This window comes from Neomonachus schauinslandi, chromosome 16 (assembly GCF_002201575.2).
Source record: "Neomonachus schauinslandi chromosome 16, ASM220157v2, whole genome shotgun sequence".
In the NCBI taxonomy this organism is placed as follows: domain Eukaryota; kingdom Metazoa; phylum Chordata; class Mammalia; order Carnivora; family Phocidae; genus Neomonachus; species Neomonachus schauinslandi.
In genome coordinates this window covers 6,815,930-6,832,081 of record NC_058418.1, presented here as the reverse complement: position 1 = coordinate 6,832,081, position 16,152 = coordinate 6,815,930, and the positions used below count along the sequence as shown (strand labels likewise).

Genomic DNA, 16,152 nt, shown 5'->3' with positions numbered 1-16,152 from the left:
GGGGGCTCTGGACCTTAGGCCCTTCATCCTAAGGTCCCTTTAAATACGTTGTCCCTTACCTGAGTCCCGCCCAGGGCAGGTAATCACAAACCCCGCCCCTCTGCCAGAAACCAGGATCGTCTTGATCAGCCGGAGAGGGGAACCCCTCCTTCCTCTCCCCTCCCCTCTCCCCTGTCCCCCATTCACAGCTGGCCGAAGCTGGCAGAGGAAGCCCCAATTGAAGAGGAAGGGAAAGTGCTCACAGGTCTGGGCAGGTAAGTGAATGTCCCCTGGAGGCAGAGCCTGGCTTGGGGACCCTGGCCTCCTGACTCCCTGCCCCTCTGGGACTCAGAAGTTCCCATCTCCCAGCCCCAGGAGTCCAGGACCTCCACTCCCTTCTCCCCCTGGACCCGAGAATATAGGCTCTTTGCCTCTCCTGTGATCTTTGATCTATGTGGGTGGATGTGGCAATGGGCACAGGGAGAGGCAAGTATAGGTGGAAATTACCAAGAAGAAAGGAATCCTGATCACTGATGGACATGTTTATGAGCACCTACTATGTGTCAATATTCGTGCTGGGATGGGGCGCCTGGGTGGCTCAGTCGTTAGGCATCTGCCTTCAGCTCAGGTCATGGTCCCAGGGTCCTGGGATCAAGCCCCGCATCGGGCTCCCTGCTTAGCAGGAAGCCTGTTTCTCCCTCTCCCACTCCCCCTGCTTGTGTTCCTGCTCTCGCTGTCTCTCTCTGTCAAATAAATAAAATCTTAAACAAACAAACAAACAAAAAAGATTTGTGCTGGGTGCTGCAGACATGGTAGAGAAAAAGATAAGCTCCCTGCTCCAGTCTCTGGAGGCACGCTGTTTTCACTCAAATCATGCTTCTGAATCTTGCAAATTGTATTACCTTGGGAAATTCTTTTACCTCTCTGTGCCTCATGTTCCTCATCTGTGAAATGGGGATAATAATAGAAGTGCTGTGAAAATTAAACTGAGTTGCCACAGGGACCTGGCCCAGAATACAGGCTACGTAAGGGTCTGCTATGATTATATGATTATTATCATGGACCATAGAGTCCAGTCGGGGTGACCTTGCCTCATTCCCCAGGGGCTGAGGCACTTGCTATCTCTTTCACTCCTGGTTTCAGGTGTTCATAAAATATGAGGGGCTACCCCTCTCTGCCGCTGCTATACCTGGGATTGACCACCTGCTTAGACACCTCACCCAGTGGGGAGCAAGACCAAGGTGAGTGTTTAGGGACGAGCTGGTGTCCAGGCACAGACCTCCATCCACCTTCCCCTGACTCAGGAACCCTTGCCTCTAGTCCCCTCCTCTCCCAGAACGCCATAGTTCTCCATCCCCTTAGGTTCGGGTTCCTCCATGTTCCCCAGCCTTAGGAACTCTCCATTTCTCTGTCCTTCGTGTCCTTTGGGCCCAGGAGTCTTCCTGGACTCCCCAGAGGCCCAGAGCTTTCTAGGAAGCCATAGCCGGATTCCACGAGCCAATCACTGGGACCTGGAGCTGCTCACGCCAGGGAACCTGGAACGGGAGTGTTATGAGGAGCGGTGTTCCTGGGAGGAGGCGAGGGAGTATTTTGAGGACAATACTCTGACGGTGAGAGCCACTCCAGGCCCTGGGATGTCCTGGCCCACAATTCCCTCTACCCTGGGTCTCAGAAATCAGGGTGGGTTCGTTTGGGGGGTATGGAATCTCCCCGTTGACATGCTGTCTTTCCACCTGCTCGACTTCCATCCTTTCAAGGAGCGCTTTTGGGAGAGTTACATCTACAATGGCAAAGGAGGTGAGTTGGGGCGGTGGGAGCGGGGGCTCTTGTTCTGTGCAGCTAAGGCAGCCCTTTCCCCTGGAGGTTGAACCAGCATCCCCTACCCCAAATTTGCCTCCTCCAAATTCAATGCTCCCTGAGTATCCTGGAGGTGGTTATTAAAAGAGTCCCCTCCTTTGAGACTAGAGCCCCTGCCTGAGGAACCCACCACACCTTATTTGGAGGAGGTCTCATGTCTTTAGGAAGAAGGAAGTGCAGGTGGAGAGGGGTTACAGCCCTGGGGCCTATGAGACCTCAGGCTCAGAGGCCCCAACCCACCTGAGTCCTTCTTCGGAGTCCGGAGCCCCAGCTCTTCTGCAGCTTGGTTGCTAGGGGGACTGCTCCCTAGCAACGGGGGCTGGCCACCCCAGGCCAGGCTGTGGAAGCCTGTGCATCCTCACCTTCCCAGGCTGCCCGCCCCCAACCCTTCCAGTGACTTCTAAGGCCCCACCATGGCTGCAGTCTTGTTGCTAAGGGGGACTGCTCCTTAGCAACCAGGCCTGGCCAGGCCGGACCAAGGAAGCCTGCAGCACTCACTACCTGGCTGGCTTCCCCTCCCCCACAGCCCCATCCCGGCCTTGGCCTGGTTACCAAGGAGGCCTCCCTAGCAACCACACCTAGCCAGGCTCAGGACCCAAGGCCCACTGCCCAGGGAGGAACCCCCTCCCTGCACCACATGCCCCATCCCCTTGTGGCCTGGTTGCTAGGGGTGGATGCCCCTTAGCAACAAGCCCTAGGTCTGGGCTGGAGTCCTCACACTGGAGCCTGGTTGCTAGGGGAAGTAACTACCTCACTGCAGGCCTAGTAAGGCCTGGTGGCTCCTTGAATCCACCTGAAACATGTCAGAACTGGGAGGGCCCGCCTTCCCAGCGCAGCTCTGTGCTAAGGGGGCTGAAAGCCTGGGGTTTACTGTTTGAGCAAAGCTCCTGACCCAGTGCTAAAGGAAGTTTCCCCAGCAGCAAGACCCAGGAGGGCCTCACCAAGCTGGTGTTCTCCCTGTGTCTGCTTCCCTTCAGCTAAGTGGCCTTGGATTGCTAAAGGCCTAGGGTCCTAGCAAAGGGCCCACCTGAGTTCTAGACACCCAAAAATCTGTTAGTTGGCGGGGGGTGATCCCGAAATTCCTTCATTGATAAATGAATTTTTCATAGCCTTCTGGTCAATTCAGAAACCTTCCTGCAATTCTGTTCTTCCTTCAGAGTTGAGGTCTGGCCCCTCAGTGGCCTGGATGTGGTAAAGGGACTATGTTCCAGAGGCGGGGAGGGGTGCCAGATAAAACAGGACACCCTCCCCATCAGTTAAATTTGAATTTCAAATACAAATAAATTTTTTAGTATAAGTATATTCTAAATACTCCAAGGGACATACTTACACTATAAAATATACATTGTGTATCTAAAATTAATGTTTAATTGGTGTCATATATTATTATTTGCTAAATCTGGTAATGCTCAGTGTGGGGGCCTCTGCAGTTGCCTACCTGAGCTCCCCACCCCCAACTTCAGTGTGTCCATTGCCCTCTCACCAGATGGATTTTGCTTAGGAGGGACTTGAGCCACGCTTTGTCCAGGGAGGGGCCTCTGTCACCATGGGGATTCCGCCACCATATTTTTTTAGTCCCAGGTGAAGTTATCATAGACCCTTTATGTGTTTGATCTCAATGAATTTCCACAGCCCATGGGGGAGGACTTATTGTTCCCATTTTATAGAGCAGCAAATGGAGGCTTAGAGAAATGAGTGGGTTGAGTTGCCTGGGGTCATGCACCTAGGAAGTGGCCCCTGCGTTCTGCTTTGCTTCTTGGCCTGTACTCTTCCTTCAGGGGGAAGGCATTGGGTTGTCGGGGTGAGTGACAGCCCCTGACACAGTGCCCCCCCCCACCCCCCCACTGCAGGGCGTGGACGAGTGGACGTAGCAGGCCTGGCTGTGGGGCTGACGTCTGGCATCCTGCTCATTGTCCTGGCCAGCTTGGGAGCCTTTTGGTATCTGCATTGCCGACGGGGTGGAGGCCAGCAGCCCTGTCCCCAAGAGTAAGGAGGATTCAGAGAGAAGGGGCCTGGGGGCTGGAAAGCAGGGTGAGCAGAGGAAGGAGGAAGGGTGGACCTAAGGAGAGATGAGTCAAGGATTGGGACAGGTGGGCACTGAGGAAGGATCTGGGGAGACTATCAGGTGGAGAGTCAGTCTGTGAGAACGTGTGGGTATGATTCTTGCCGTTTGTCTGACTATGTCCTCAGTACCCAGCACACAGTAGGAGCTCAATCAGTATTTGCCGCCTGTCTCCATGGTACCCGGTTTATGTGTGATCATCACTCTGTCTGCATTGTATCTGTTGAGGCTGCAGCGTGTGGTCTCTGGGTGTCTGTGATATGTCAGTTTCCGTGGTGACAGGCACACGTGTGTGTGTGTGCCTTCTGAGTTGTCAAGGCGTGTCTTTCTCAGTGGCAGGGTTTAAGAAAGTGCTTGAGTGTCAGTCTTCAAAGTATGGCGGGTCTGGGGGTTTTTCGGAAGGGTTTGTTGTTAAGAGTGGCATGGGGAAATTTGTGACTGGGTGTATCTCTGTGTTGTGTCTGCTTCTGTGTGTGTCTGCCTGTCTCTCTGCAGGGCTTTTTCTCCATTGCTCTCCTGTAGCTGGAACGCATGTGTGTCTGTGAATAAGAGTATGTCTCAGCAGTTAATTTGTGTCTGCCCCTCTCTGTTCGTCTGCCTGTCACTCTGAGGTGCTTTTCTGTGTGCCGGGTCAGGCTGAAGGTGACCCTCTTTCCCCCCTGCTCTTTCTCCCTTCCATTTGTGTCCCCATGCCACCCTCAGAGTCTCTGTGTCCCTAGGTCTTCCCGCCTGCCTTCCCCAGTCCCTCTATCCTGTAGGTTTCCCTGGCTAACCGTATACTTTCTGTCCCCAGGGCTGAGCTCATTAATTCCCGAAGTCCCCTGGGCGACCTAGGCCCACCGACGCCCCTGCCTCCACCCCCACCCCCAGGCCTCCCCACCTACGAGCAGGCTCTGGAGGCCTCTGGGGTGCACGACCTACCTCCGCCCCCCTACACCAGGTACTGGGCTGGGCTTCTACGCGGGGGTGGGGAGCAGAGGGGAGGATGCTGCGGGAGGAGGGGCGTGGGCTCAGGGGCGGGACTTGGAATTTTGAGCTTATTATCCGGGGCGAGGCTTGGAGCGTGGGGGCGGGGTCCTATGCAATTATCTGGGGGCGTGGCCCAGTGTTGTCCGTGTGGAGCTTTACCGGAGGGTGGGTCTTACGCCCAGAGGGTCTGCGATTGGCTGAGACGCCCGCGGGCGGGTCGGAGTGGTCTAGGTTCAGGGAGGGAAAAACAGCCGGGTCTTTGACTCCCCGTTGTGCCCCTCCCCTTGCAGCCTCAGGAGGCCTCGCTGACGAGCTGCTTCGGAGCCGAGGTTCCCCAGATTCACAGCGGATTCCAGAGCCCCCAGGCCTCTTAAACTACATAGCTGAGATCGGGGAGTGGTGGGAGTGGGGGTCGTCCGGCCTGAGGCCTACCCTGGCACACGTGTTTCCGCCGAGGACGGATACGCGCATATCCCCGGCCAACGTGTTCCCTTGTCCCGGTTACTCGCGGGCTCCCAGGCTTTCCTGACTGGGGGGGGGTACCCGCCAGTCCCGCCCCCGGGGTAGGCATGCGTGGAAACTCGGACCCCGGCGCGTAGGCCGGGTATACCCACTCGCGTGAGTGAGCAGGTGTGACAAGGCCATCGCCCTACGGTGCCACGGGCCACGCACACGCAGGGCCCTGCTTATGCACACGCATGTTTTCGTGCGCTCCCGGTGCGCGCTCGCAGGAACCCGGGGAAAGGGCGGGGGGGCATATTTGCAAACGTGCTTTTTAGGGGAGGGCTCGCGTTGCACCGGGAGACTGGAGTTGAGCTCCTCTCGTAAATGAAAATGCTTTGTAAAAGAGACAAAAAGTGAAACAACGCAAAAAAATAAAAATCAAATAAACTGAATTGCATTCCCGGGCGCGTCTGCGCGCGGCGGAGTTGGCTTTCTGTACAAACGCTGCGCCCTACACCCCCAGGCCCTGCTAGCGCTCAGTATCTCTCTCTCTCTCTTTTTTTTTTTTTTGCATTTGCACGGGATTGTGGGAGGAAGCGGAGCGCAGCCAGACACCCCGCCGCCCGCCCCCCCTTCCCCTCCCCCCTCCCCCAGCCGCCTTGTGCAAAGATGGCTGCACCGTGAGCGCAGAGGAGGAGGAGGCGGCGGCGGCGGCGGCGAGAGAGCGAGCACCCAGCGCCCGCACCCACCCCGGGGCCGCCCGGGACGCCCCCTCCTGAGCGCGCGCCCTCCCTTCTCTCTTGCAAGCGCCGGGGCAAAGGCGGAGACAGCGGGGTCCCTCCTACCCCCCTTTCCCTCCAGGGGGAACCCCCCCTTCCCCCCTCCTTGGCTCGGCGGCTGCACCCCCCTCCCTTGCCCGCCCCTCCGCCCCTGCCCCCTCCCTCCCCAGCCCGGGGCCTTCCCGGGCCTTCGGCGGCTGCAAAGAAAAAGAGAGAGAGAGAGAGAGAGAGAGAGAGGGGAAAAAAAAAGCAGCAGCGGAGGGAGCGGCGGCGGAGGAGAGCGCGCGCGCGCCCCCTCCCTCCCTCCCTCCCTCCCCCCCCCCCCAATTTCCACCGCGGCCAATTCATGGACAGGAACTACCCCAGCGCCGGCTTCGGGGACCCGCTCGGCGCCGGGGCGGGATGGAGTTACGAGAGGTCAGCGAAAGCTAGGTAAGGAGCCGAGGGTGGCCTGGAGGAAGGGGCCAAGGGGTGGGGGCCCAGCCGGGCCGGGCCTGGCCCGCCTGGCGAGGCGTGCATCGCAAACTCCCCTTCGGCTTGCAAGGGAGCGGCCTTCCTCGGTTTGCAACAACGCCGCCGCCCCAGTTTGCAAATTGCAAACTCCGCCAAAGCCAGCTCCGGCATGCAAAGGGAGAGATGCAGCGGGAAAATGGGGGTGCAAAACAATTTCGGACGGAAAGGCCCTGGGAAGGTGGGAGGGACTGGCGAAGCAAGGCCTGGATTTCCCCCCATCCTTGGATTCCCGGCTTGCTGATCCCTCCCCCCTGCGCCCCAGGCTCTGCTCTTGCAAAGGTGGGATGGAAAGGAGAATTAGAACGCAGACCTGGGGGGCGCCCCCCCTCCCGTCCTATTGTTCCGGGACTGCGCGAGGCCGCGCCACTCGGCCTCCCCCCCCGAAATTCCGCGCGCAGAGTGGGCACAGGGCCCCGCCCCCTTTCCAAGCTGGGGTTCTGTGTGTGTAGGGGGGGTCCTGGAATCTGAGACACGCCCCCTTTAGCTCCCCCACCCCCAAAGGCAGAGAATCCTAGTTGATGGCGAGGAGTGGAGTATTTGACCTCTTGAGTCCGAGCCATGAATCGGGGCCGTTGCATGGGAAGATTCAGATGTTTCCCTGGTGTGTGGTTGTGTGTGTGAGCGTGGGCCCTGTTCGTGCTTAGTTGGTAGCCTGCTCACCTGCGAATCAGCCCCTTTCCTGCTGTTTATGTCCTGCCCTCACTCTTCACCTGTCCCCAGCCCCGCGCCCCCTGGGTTTCCCAGCGTGGCTGGGCATGACCCCACATGTGTTAGGATTTTTCATTTGGGACGTAGCGCTCTGTATGTCTCCTTCCCCACCGGTGAGCTGGATAGTCGTTTGCACACATACCTGGGTTTGCAAGGGCTCATGCATTTGAACCTCAACCCTGGGGGATGGACGTTATTCATGTTCGCACTTGTACCTGGTGCTTTCCCCTAGTCCTATCCCTTCCCCACCCCCCATCCCAGCCGTTTGGGGAACAGTCTACCTCCTGCTCCCGACTCGGTTTGCATCACTCCATGAGGTTCAGAGCCATGTGTTCCCACGTGTGTGCAGTAGAGTGGGCGTCCTTATGCACCTCTCAGGTTGGCCCCAGGGCCTTGTGTCATCCAGGGGGTGGTGGGCTCTGTAGGAGGTCCATGCCTTTCACATTTTTAACTTGAGGCACTTTCTCCGACTCTTCACCCTCTTCTGTTTGTCTCGTCGCTGTGCATGGCTGTGTTTGTAAACGTGAGACTATCTGGGCTCTATTTATTGGGGCTCGAGTGGGGAATGTTTCATGACTCTTTTCGTTGGGTACCCCGATTCCCTTGTCTTCTTTACTTAGGGCCCAAGGTTCCTTAGGATAACCCCCAGTCAGCTGGAAGATTCCCCCCACACCCCGGGGGATTTGCTGAGTTCCCTTCTCCTAGGGCAGCCTCGGAGGACACCCTAACATCTCTCCCTTCCCCCCAGCTTGGTCTATGGCAGCTCCAGGACCTCGCACCCCGAGACCGACATCTTACACCGCCAGGCCTACGCGGCCCCCCACCCACTGCAAAGCTATGCCACCAACCACCACCCGGCAGGTACGGCCCCCGTCCTGCCCCGCCTGGGCTGGCCCTCCCTCCGAAGCAGCTGGTTGGCTGCTGAAAGTTCCACCCCTCCTAATTGGCCGTGCCCTGTGTCCTGGCCCGCCCCTTGCTACCTCTCCTCTGATTGGTTGCCTCTGAGGCTGCTGGTCCCTGCTCAATTTCACGCTGGATTCGTCCACCCTTGTCTCTGGCCCCGCCTCTTTCGCTCCAATTGGCCCCGTCCCCTCAGCCCCCAAATCCCACCTTCTCTTCCAGGCTTTTCCTCCTCTCTATCCCACCCCAGTCCTTTCCCTCTGGGTTTGCCCATCCTCTTGGCTCCTTGGTTATGTGAATTCTTTCTTCCTGATTCCTTTTTTTCCTGATTGGCTCTAAGTCTTTGGGCCGTCCCTTTTTTTCCTGGGTTTGCCCACCACCTATTCTTCCTCCTGTAGTCCTACCTCTAGCGCTTCTGATTGGTTCCCTTCTTCCTCGTTGAACCAGCAAGGAGATTATATTGTCCGATTTGATCCTTAACTTTCCTGGTTGGCTTCTTACCTTTTTTCTTTCCTATTTTTTTTTCCCCCGGGATCCTCCCACTTTTAATCAACCCCTTTCGGCCTGTACTCCGGTCCTTCTAAGTGGCCCCAGGTACCCCATCCCTTCCCCTTCCTTGCTAGAATTGCCCAAATCCTTTTGTGTTTCCCCTGCCCCCCCCCCCCCCCCCCCCCCCCCGCATAAGAACTCTGTCCTGTTGCACCCACTTCCTTTGATTCTGGGTTTTTCTACTCCTTTGCCTACCTTTCCTTTCCTGGGTTCCCTGCCCTTATGATTGGCGTACACTTCATCCTGCTTTTTGGCTCCCTTTTTCTCCTTCGTTGTCCTCGGCCCTGTCTCCTTAGCTTGGCTGTGTCCACTTTATCCTCTTTGAATCTTCCTCTTTGCTTCCTCCAGCCCTTTTCCCTGACCCAACTTGCTTTTGGCCTCTTCCTTTTCCCTTTCAACTCTGCCTTACAAGCCCACTTAGCTGACTCTACCCCCTTGTCCTTGGCCAGGCCTCTCTGGACTCTTCGACACTGGCCTCCACCACGCGGGCTCAGCAGGGCCCGACGCCTCCGTCATGAACCTCATCTCAGCCCTGGAGTCCCGGGGCCCCCAGCCTGGCCCCTCTGCCTCCTCTCTCCTCTCCCAGTTCCGCAGTCCTTCCTGGCAAACAGGTAAGCCCAGCGCCGGCCCAGGAGGGCCAGGGTGGGGCTGGCACGTGGTCCGCCCTGACCTATGGTCTTCTCCATCGTCCCCAGCCATGCACACGCCAGGCCCCACGGAGCTCTTCATTTCAGGCGCCCTGCCGGGTTCCAGCACCTTTCCATCCTCCTCTGCCCTGTCGGCCTACCAGCACCCGGCTTCCTTCGGCAGCCGCCCCTTCCCAGTGCCCTCGTCCCTCAGCCTCCAAGACCCCCCATTCAGCCCACCAGCTAATGGGCTCCTGTCCCCTCATGACGTGTTGCACCTGAAGCCCTCACAGGCACCCACAGTGCCATCCTCGCTGGGCTTTGAGCGCCTGGCAGGGGGCGGTGTCCTGGGGCCCGCTGGTCTCGGCCCGGCCCAGACCCCTCCATACCGCCCCGGCCCCCCAGACCCCCCCCCACCTCCCCGCCACCTCCCGACTCAGTTCAACCTGCTGGCTTCCTCTTCCGCCGCTGCCGCCGCTGCCGAGCAATCCTCCCCACAGCTGTACAACTTCTCGGGTGCTGCCCCGGGCCCCCCGCCACCCGAGCGGGCCCTGCCCCGCCAGGACACCGTCATCAAGCACTACCAGCGGCCAGCCAGTGCCCAGCCCCCGCCGCCCCCGCCACCAGCCCATGCCCTCCAGCACTACCTGAGCTGTGGAGGCAGCTATCCCTCCATGGGGCACAGGGCTAACCTGGCCTGCAGCCCCCTGGGTGGTGGGGAGCCCTCCCCCGGTGCTGGCGAGCCTAGCAAGGCCGGGCCCAGTGGATCCACGGCTGGGGCATCGGGCCGGGCTGCGGGCCCCGAGGCGGCTGGAGGAGGTGGGGCAGGGGGTGGCGGTGGAGGTTACCGCCCCATCATTCAGTCACCCGGTTACAAGACAGGCAAAGGCGGCTATGGAGCAGCTGCGGGCGGTGCCAACAGGCCCCCACCACCCCGTTCAACGGCCACGCCCAAATGCCAGAGTCTGGGTGGGCCAGCAGCGGCCTATGCCACCGGGAAGGCCTCTGGGGCTGGTGGGGCAGGTGGCCAAGCCTATTCCCCTGGTCAGCCCCAAGGGCTTCTAGGACCCCAGGCCTATGGGCAAGGGTTTGGAGGGGGTCAAGCCCAGGACTTGAGCAAAGGCCCTAGCTACTCAGGGGGGCCCCCGCAGCCCCCCAGTGGTCCCCCGCCTCCTGGCCTAGCCACGTGTCAGAGCTATTCCCCGGATCAGCTGCAGGGGCAGCTGTATGGGGTTCAGGGCGAGCCATACCCAGGCCCAGCTGCCCACTCCCAGGGGCTACCCACGGCCAGCCCCTCGCTCAGCTACAGCACTGGCCATTCCCCAGCGCTCTCGGGTCACGGCGGTGGCTGGGGGCCCAGCTCCCTGGGGGGTGGCGGGGAGGCCAGCCCTTCTCACATCATCCGCCCACTGCAGTCACCGCCTGCCCCCGGCCGCCCGCCTGGAGTCGGCTCTCCAGGAGCCCCTGGCAAATACCTGAGTTCTGTCCTGGCCTCAGCCCCGTTCCTGGCGCCTCCAGGAGCCGGCAGCTACGCAGCCGGAGCAGGTGGCTACAAAGGCAAGGGGGATGGCTCGGAGCTGCTGGCTGGGCCTGGTGGGCCTCCTGCCGAGCGCACAGAAGATGAGGAATTCCTCATCCAGCATCTCCTGCAGGCACCTAGCCCCCCGCGGACCACAGGGGCAGATGGCTTGGTGGGTGAAGATGGGGCAGCGGATGCTTCCAAGGGACTTGGGGGTAGTGGTGGGGCCGGGGGTCCACCAGGCACACCCTACGAGCTGGCCAAGGAAGACCCCCAGAGGTATCATCTACAGAGCGTCATCCGTACCAGTGCCAGCCTCGATGAGGGTGCCACAGCAGCCCTGGAGCTGGGCCTGGGGAGGCTGAAGGAGAAGAAGAAAGGGCCAGAACGGGGCGGCGAGACCCCGGAGGGGCTGGCCACCTCAGTTGTCCACTATGGGGCAGGTGCCAAGGAGCTGGGGGCCTTCCTCCAAAAGAGCCCACCACCCCCGCCTCCCACAGCTCAGCCTGCCCAGCCCACACCCCACGGCCTCCTCCTGGAGGCTGGGGGCCCTGACCTCCCACTGGTGCTGCCTCCACCTCCCCCCCCACAACTGCTCCCCTCGGTCCTCAGCCATGCCCCCAGTCCCTCTCCCAGTGCCCCAAAAGTTGGCGTTCATCTCCTTGAGCCAGCCACCCGTGATGGAGCACCCCAGCCGCCCCCGCCGCCGCCCCCGCCTCCGCCACCCATGCCCCTCCAGCTTGAGGCCCACCTCCGCAGCCACGGCCTGGAGCCTGGTGCCCCCAGCCCCCGCCTGCGACCTGAGGAGAGTCTGGAGCCGCCAGGCGCCATGCAGGAATTGCTTGGGGCCCTGGAGCCACTGCCCCCGGGGCCTGGTGACACTGGCGTGGGCCCACCTAATACCGAGGGCAAGGATCCCTCCGGTGCCTACCGCAGCCCCAGCCCGCAAGGCACCAAGGCCCCCCGCTTTGTGCCACTCACGTCCATCTGTTTTCCTGACTCCTTGCTCCAAGATGAGGAGCGCAGTTTCTTCCCCACCATGGAGGAGATGTTCGGTGGAGGGGCCGCGGATGACTATGGCAAGGCAGGGCCGCCCGAGGACGAGGGTGATCCCAAGGCGGGGACTGGGCCGCCTCCAGGCCCCCCTGCCTATGATCCCTATGGGCCCTACTGCCCGGGTCGGGCGTCTGGAGCCGGGCCTGAGACGCCGGGCCTGGGCCTGGACCCCAACAAACCGCCTGAGCTGCCCTCCACGGTCAATGCCGAGCCTCTGGGCCTGATCCAGAGTGGGCCACACCAGGCGGCCCCACCACCCCCACCCCCCCCACCACCGCCGCCGCCTGCCTCAGAGCCCAAGGGAGGCCTGACCTCGCCCATCTTCTGCTCTACCAAGCCAAAGAAGCTGCTCAAGACGTCCTCTTTCCACCTACTACGGCGCCGTGACCCACCCTTCCAGACGCCCAAGAAGCTGTATGCCCAGGAGTATGAGTTTGAGGCGGATGAGGACAAGGCCGATGTGCCCGCTGACATCCGCCTCAACCCTCGGCGCCTGCCTGACCTGGTGTCCAGCTGCCGCTCCCGCCCGACCCTCTCACCCCTGGGTGACATCGACTTCTGTCCACCTAACCCAGGCCCCGATGGCCCCAGGCGCCGTGGCCGCAAGCCCACAAAGGCTAAGCGAGATGGCCCGCCCCGGCCCCGGGGTAGGCCCCGGATCCGCCCACTGGAGGTCCCCACCACTGCTGGGCCAGCCTCAGCCTCCACGCCCACTGAAGGGGCCAAGAAACCTCGGGGCCGGGGCCGTGGTCGGGGCAGGAAGGCCGAGGAGGCAGGGGGCACACGGCTGGAACCCCTAAAGCCACTTAAGGTGAGGGGGACTGGGATTGGGATGGCCAAGGTCTAGAGAAAGCAAAGGTTTTGGACTACAGTTCTGGGGCGGGATGGGGGCTGTGGTTTATATTCTTGAACCTGTGAGGAAATGAACCTGAGTGTTGGGATTCTAGGCTTCCACCATCAGAGATATCTGAGAATTGAGACTTTGGGGGTCTAGAGGGAGGCACAGGGTATCGGAGCTTGGGTTCTTAGGTTCTAGGTCTTAAAGGACCCGCAATTGGGGGTTTCTCGATTCCTGGGTCTCGTGGGAGGAGGGTCTGGAGGCTGGATTCCCGGGCTGGAAGCAAAGAGGGATCAGTGAGTGCTGAGGGAGGAACTCCAGTCCTGTCATTCTGGAACCTGAGAGAAGGGATCTGTGGGCTTGAATTCTAGGGTTCTACAGGCTGAAAGTGAGAATTTGACCTAGGTCTTAAGGGAAGGTTGGGGGCCTGCACCTCGGCCTCTGAGCTGGGAGGGGACTTGGGGCCCCAGACTCATGGACCCTGACTCCCCACTTCCCTGATATCTAGATCAAGCTGTCTGTGCCCAAGGCCGGCGAGGGTCTGGGAGCCTCCTCTGGCGATGCCGTAGCCGGCGCTGACCACAACAGCCTGGACTCCAGCCTGACCCGGGAGAAGATTGAGGCCAAGATCAAGGAGGTAGAGGAGAAGCAGCCAGAGATGAAGTCCGGCTTCATGGCCTCCTTCCTGGACTTCCTCAAGTCGGGCAAGCGTCATCCGCCGCTCTACCAGGCTGGCCTGACGCCCCCACTCAGCCCCCCCAAGAGCGTGCCGTCCTCCGGGCCAGCCCGTGGCCTGCAGCCCCAGCCTCCTACCGCCCCCGCTGTGCCACACCCGCCGCCCGCCGGCGCCTTTGGGCTAGGGGGTGCGCTGGAGGCGGCCGAGAGTGAGGGGCTAGGGCTGGGCTGCCCTTCGCCCTGTAAGCGGCTGGACGAGGAGCTGAAGCGCAACCTGGAGACGCTGCCCTCCTTCTCCTCGGACGAAGAAGACTCTGTGGCCAAGAACCGGGACCTGCAGGAGAGCATCTCCTCAGCCATCTCGGCGCTCGATGACCCACCTCTCGCTGGGCCTAAAGACACTTCCACCCCAGATGTGCCCTCCTTGACGACTGAGGCTGCAGTGCCAGGGCCCCCCCCCCTCTCCCGGGGCTCCCTAGTGCCAGCAGCAATGGCACACCCGGTGAGCTCTGGGAAGATGATTTGGGGGTGGGATGAGGCTTTCCCTGTTATTCAGGTCACTGGGTACGGTTGTGCAGGTCGTGCACTGTTTTAAGGGGCATCATTCACATTGTAGATGAAGTAGATTTGTGTGTTTACAAATTGAGGGCAAACAGGTGTTGTGAGAAAGGTATCATTTTCTAATCTGTCCACAGATGCTAAGTATGTTAGGATGCCCCAAGGTGGGTACTGGAGAATGCTGGGAGACAGAGCAGGTTATCAGTGATGGGGACAGGTGGGAGACAGGGTACTGAGAGAGCTTTGAAAACTGGCAGGGGTTCGGGGGCCCAAGAAGGAGCTAGGATTTAGAGATGTATGGCAAAAGACAGAAGGACGTCTGGGGGGGGCGTATAGGGAGAGACTGGAACATTGATTAATTGGGTCTTGCGGGGGGTGAGAGGGAAAGGCTGGGGGTGCGGCAGGGTCTGGATGGTGTTCTGTCCTGAGAGAGGCTTTGGACAAATTTTAAGGTGCTTTGATAGGGGAATGGGGGCATTGATTTGGAGAAGGGCGTTTGTGGCAGTTAATGAGGGGGCTTGAGGGCTCAGAGGCATCCTAGGGAATGGAGGGGACTTCTAGGGGGTTGTAGGAAGGTGGGAAACAGGGAGCAAGGGAGCGAGAGGGTGTGAGGCTGAAGCAGAGCTGAGAAATGCTGGGGGCTTCTGAGCAGAGTGTCAGGATTTGCTGAAATGGGAGCGAGAACCTTGGAAGGCTCAGGAAGGCTCATAGCTGAGGACACAGCAACAGAGAAGAAGCAGTTGTAGGAATCAGGAGGAATTTTAAGGCGTTAGAGGGGGACTCTAGAAAAACCCATGGGGAGTTAGTGGGAAGCGGAGGGCATGAACGATCCCGAGAGTAGAGAGCAGTCTGAGGAAAGGGCAGGGAAGATTTTGGATGGAGGAGGACAAGACCCCCCCTGAGCAGGAAATGAGGAGGTAGAGATGCAGAGGGAATGATTGGGGAATTGGGAAGGAAGGTAAAAAATGGGAGGTGAGAGCCAGCAAGGGCTTTGAGGCAACTAAGAGGTGTTACAGGACTAAAAGGGGCGACCGGATGAACATTCAGGGGCTCGGAATTACCGCTGGAGCTGGAAAGGGGTCTCCGGGAGGGACTTTGACAGAGCAGAAAGGCTCTGGGGGAGTTGAGGAGCTGTTGGCATAGGAAGGGACATTCAGGGACAAGAGAAGAGGTGCTAGGGATGGTGAATGGCATTCAGGAACTAGGAGCCATGTCAGGGCAGGGCAAGGAGCTTTGTAGGGACTTGGGGCAAGAGGCAGCTGAGGGATGAGGAAGGGGTGGTGGTGCGACAAGGGACAACTGATTTTGATGGAAGGACATTGGGTAATGGTATTAGACCACAGTAAGGGACAGAAAGGGAGAGTATGTGGAAGCCAGGAAAAAGATGGGGAAGGACAGAGCGCCGTGTTTGGGTGGGAAGGCTTATTAGGACATTGGAGAAAGAAGTTAAGGGAACATGGGCTTCCTGTGGCTGGCTGGGGACAGAAGTGGTATGAAAAGTGGAGGGGAGGGCGGCCATGCCTGGCTGGCTCAGTCGGTGGAGCATGCTGTTCTTGATCTGCGGGTTGTGGGTTCCAGTCCCATGTTGGGTGTAGAGATTACTTAAAAGCAAAATCTTAAAAAGAAGACAGAAAAAAAAGTCCGGGAGGGGACGGAGGACAGATGAGCAGGGTCAGGGCAACAGCAGAAGAGTAAGAAGGGGAGATGAGTGGAATTTGGAGCAGAGATGGGTGTTGGGGTGTTAGGTGAAGGAGAACTCCGGTTGATCCGGAGGGGTGTGGGGGTGCAGAGCAGGAAGAGGGCTGTGTTGGGACCCTGGGGAAGAGGAGCCTGAAAGGGCTGGGAGCAGACCTTGATCCACACTGACCGCAGACCTGAGGGACCCGCGTAATGGGGGGCAGAGGGAGCCTCTCCGCGCCAGAGTCCGCCCTGATGCCGCTCTCGCCCCCAGAGCCCCCGCTGCTGGAGGAGAAGCCCCCGCCCTCGCCGCCTCCCGCCCCGACGCCGCAGCCGCCGCCCCCGCCGCCCCCACCACCCCCGCCGCCGGCCCTGCCCTCGCCGCCCCCGCTGGTGGCCCCGGTGCCCAGCTCGCCGCCCCCGCCGCCCCTGCCCTCGCCGCC

At 60.1% G+C, this 16,152-nt stretch overlaps 2 protein-coding genes across 2 annotated transcripts in view; both read left to right on the top strand.

Moving 5' to 3' along the window:
- The first annotated feature begins 99 nt into the window (after positions 1–99).
- PRRG2 (proline rich and Gla domain 2) lies at positions 100–5,763 on the top strand. Its single transcript, XM_021681285.2, has 7 exons — positions 100–254; positions 1,123–1,220; positions 1,414–1,589; positions 1,737–1,776; positions 3,687–3,822; positions 4,692–4,838; positions 5,158–5,763. The coding sequence occupies exons 2-7, from the start codon at positions 1,136–1,138 to the stop codon at positions 5,174–5,176; spliced, it is 603 nt and encodes a 200-aa protein (XP_021536960.1). The 5' UTR covers positions 100–254; positions 1,123–1,135; the 3' UTR covers positions 5,177–5,763.
- Positions 5,764–6,411: 648 nt separating this feature from the next.
- Positions 6,412–16,152, top strand: part of PRR12 (proline rich 12) — a 25,836-nt gene continuing 16,095 nt past the window's right edge. Inside the window, 7 exon segments of the mRNA XM_044922274.1 lie at positions 6,412–6,522; positions 8,060–8,172; positions 9,210–9,371; positions 9,456–12,772; positions 13,308–13,925; positions 13,928–13,976; positions 15,984–16,152. Coding sequence (XP_044778209.1) covers positions 6,437–6,522; positions 8,060–8,172; positions 9,210–9,371; positions 9,456–12,772; positions 13,308–13,925; positions 13,928–13,976; positions 15,984–16,152 — 4,514 coding nt within the window. The 5' untranslated portion in view covers positions 6,412–6,436.

What these genes read in the sequence shown, in the direction of transcription:
- PRRG2 (XM_021681285.2), top strand. Translation starts at nt 1,136, where the DNA reads ATGAGGGGCTACCCCTCTCTGCCGCTGCTATACCTGGGATTGACCACC. An exon ending in TTGAGGACAATACTCTGACG is followed by an intron (nt 1,590 to 1,736) that starts GTGAGAGCCACT and finishes CATCCTTTCAAG; the next exon opens with GAGCGCTTTTGGGAGAGTTA. An exon ending in CAGCAGCCCTGTCCCCAAGA is followed by an intron (nt 3,823 to 4,691) that starts GTAAGGAGGATT and finishes TTCTGTCCCCAG; the next exon opens with GGCTGAGCTCATTAATTCCC.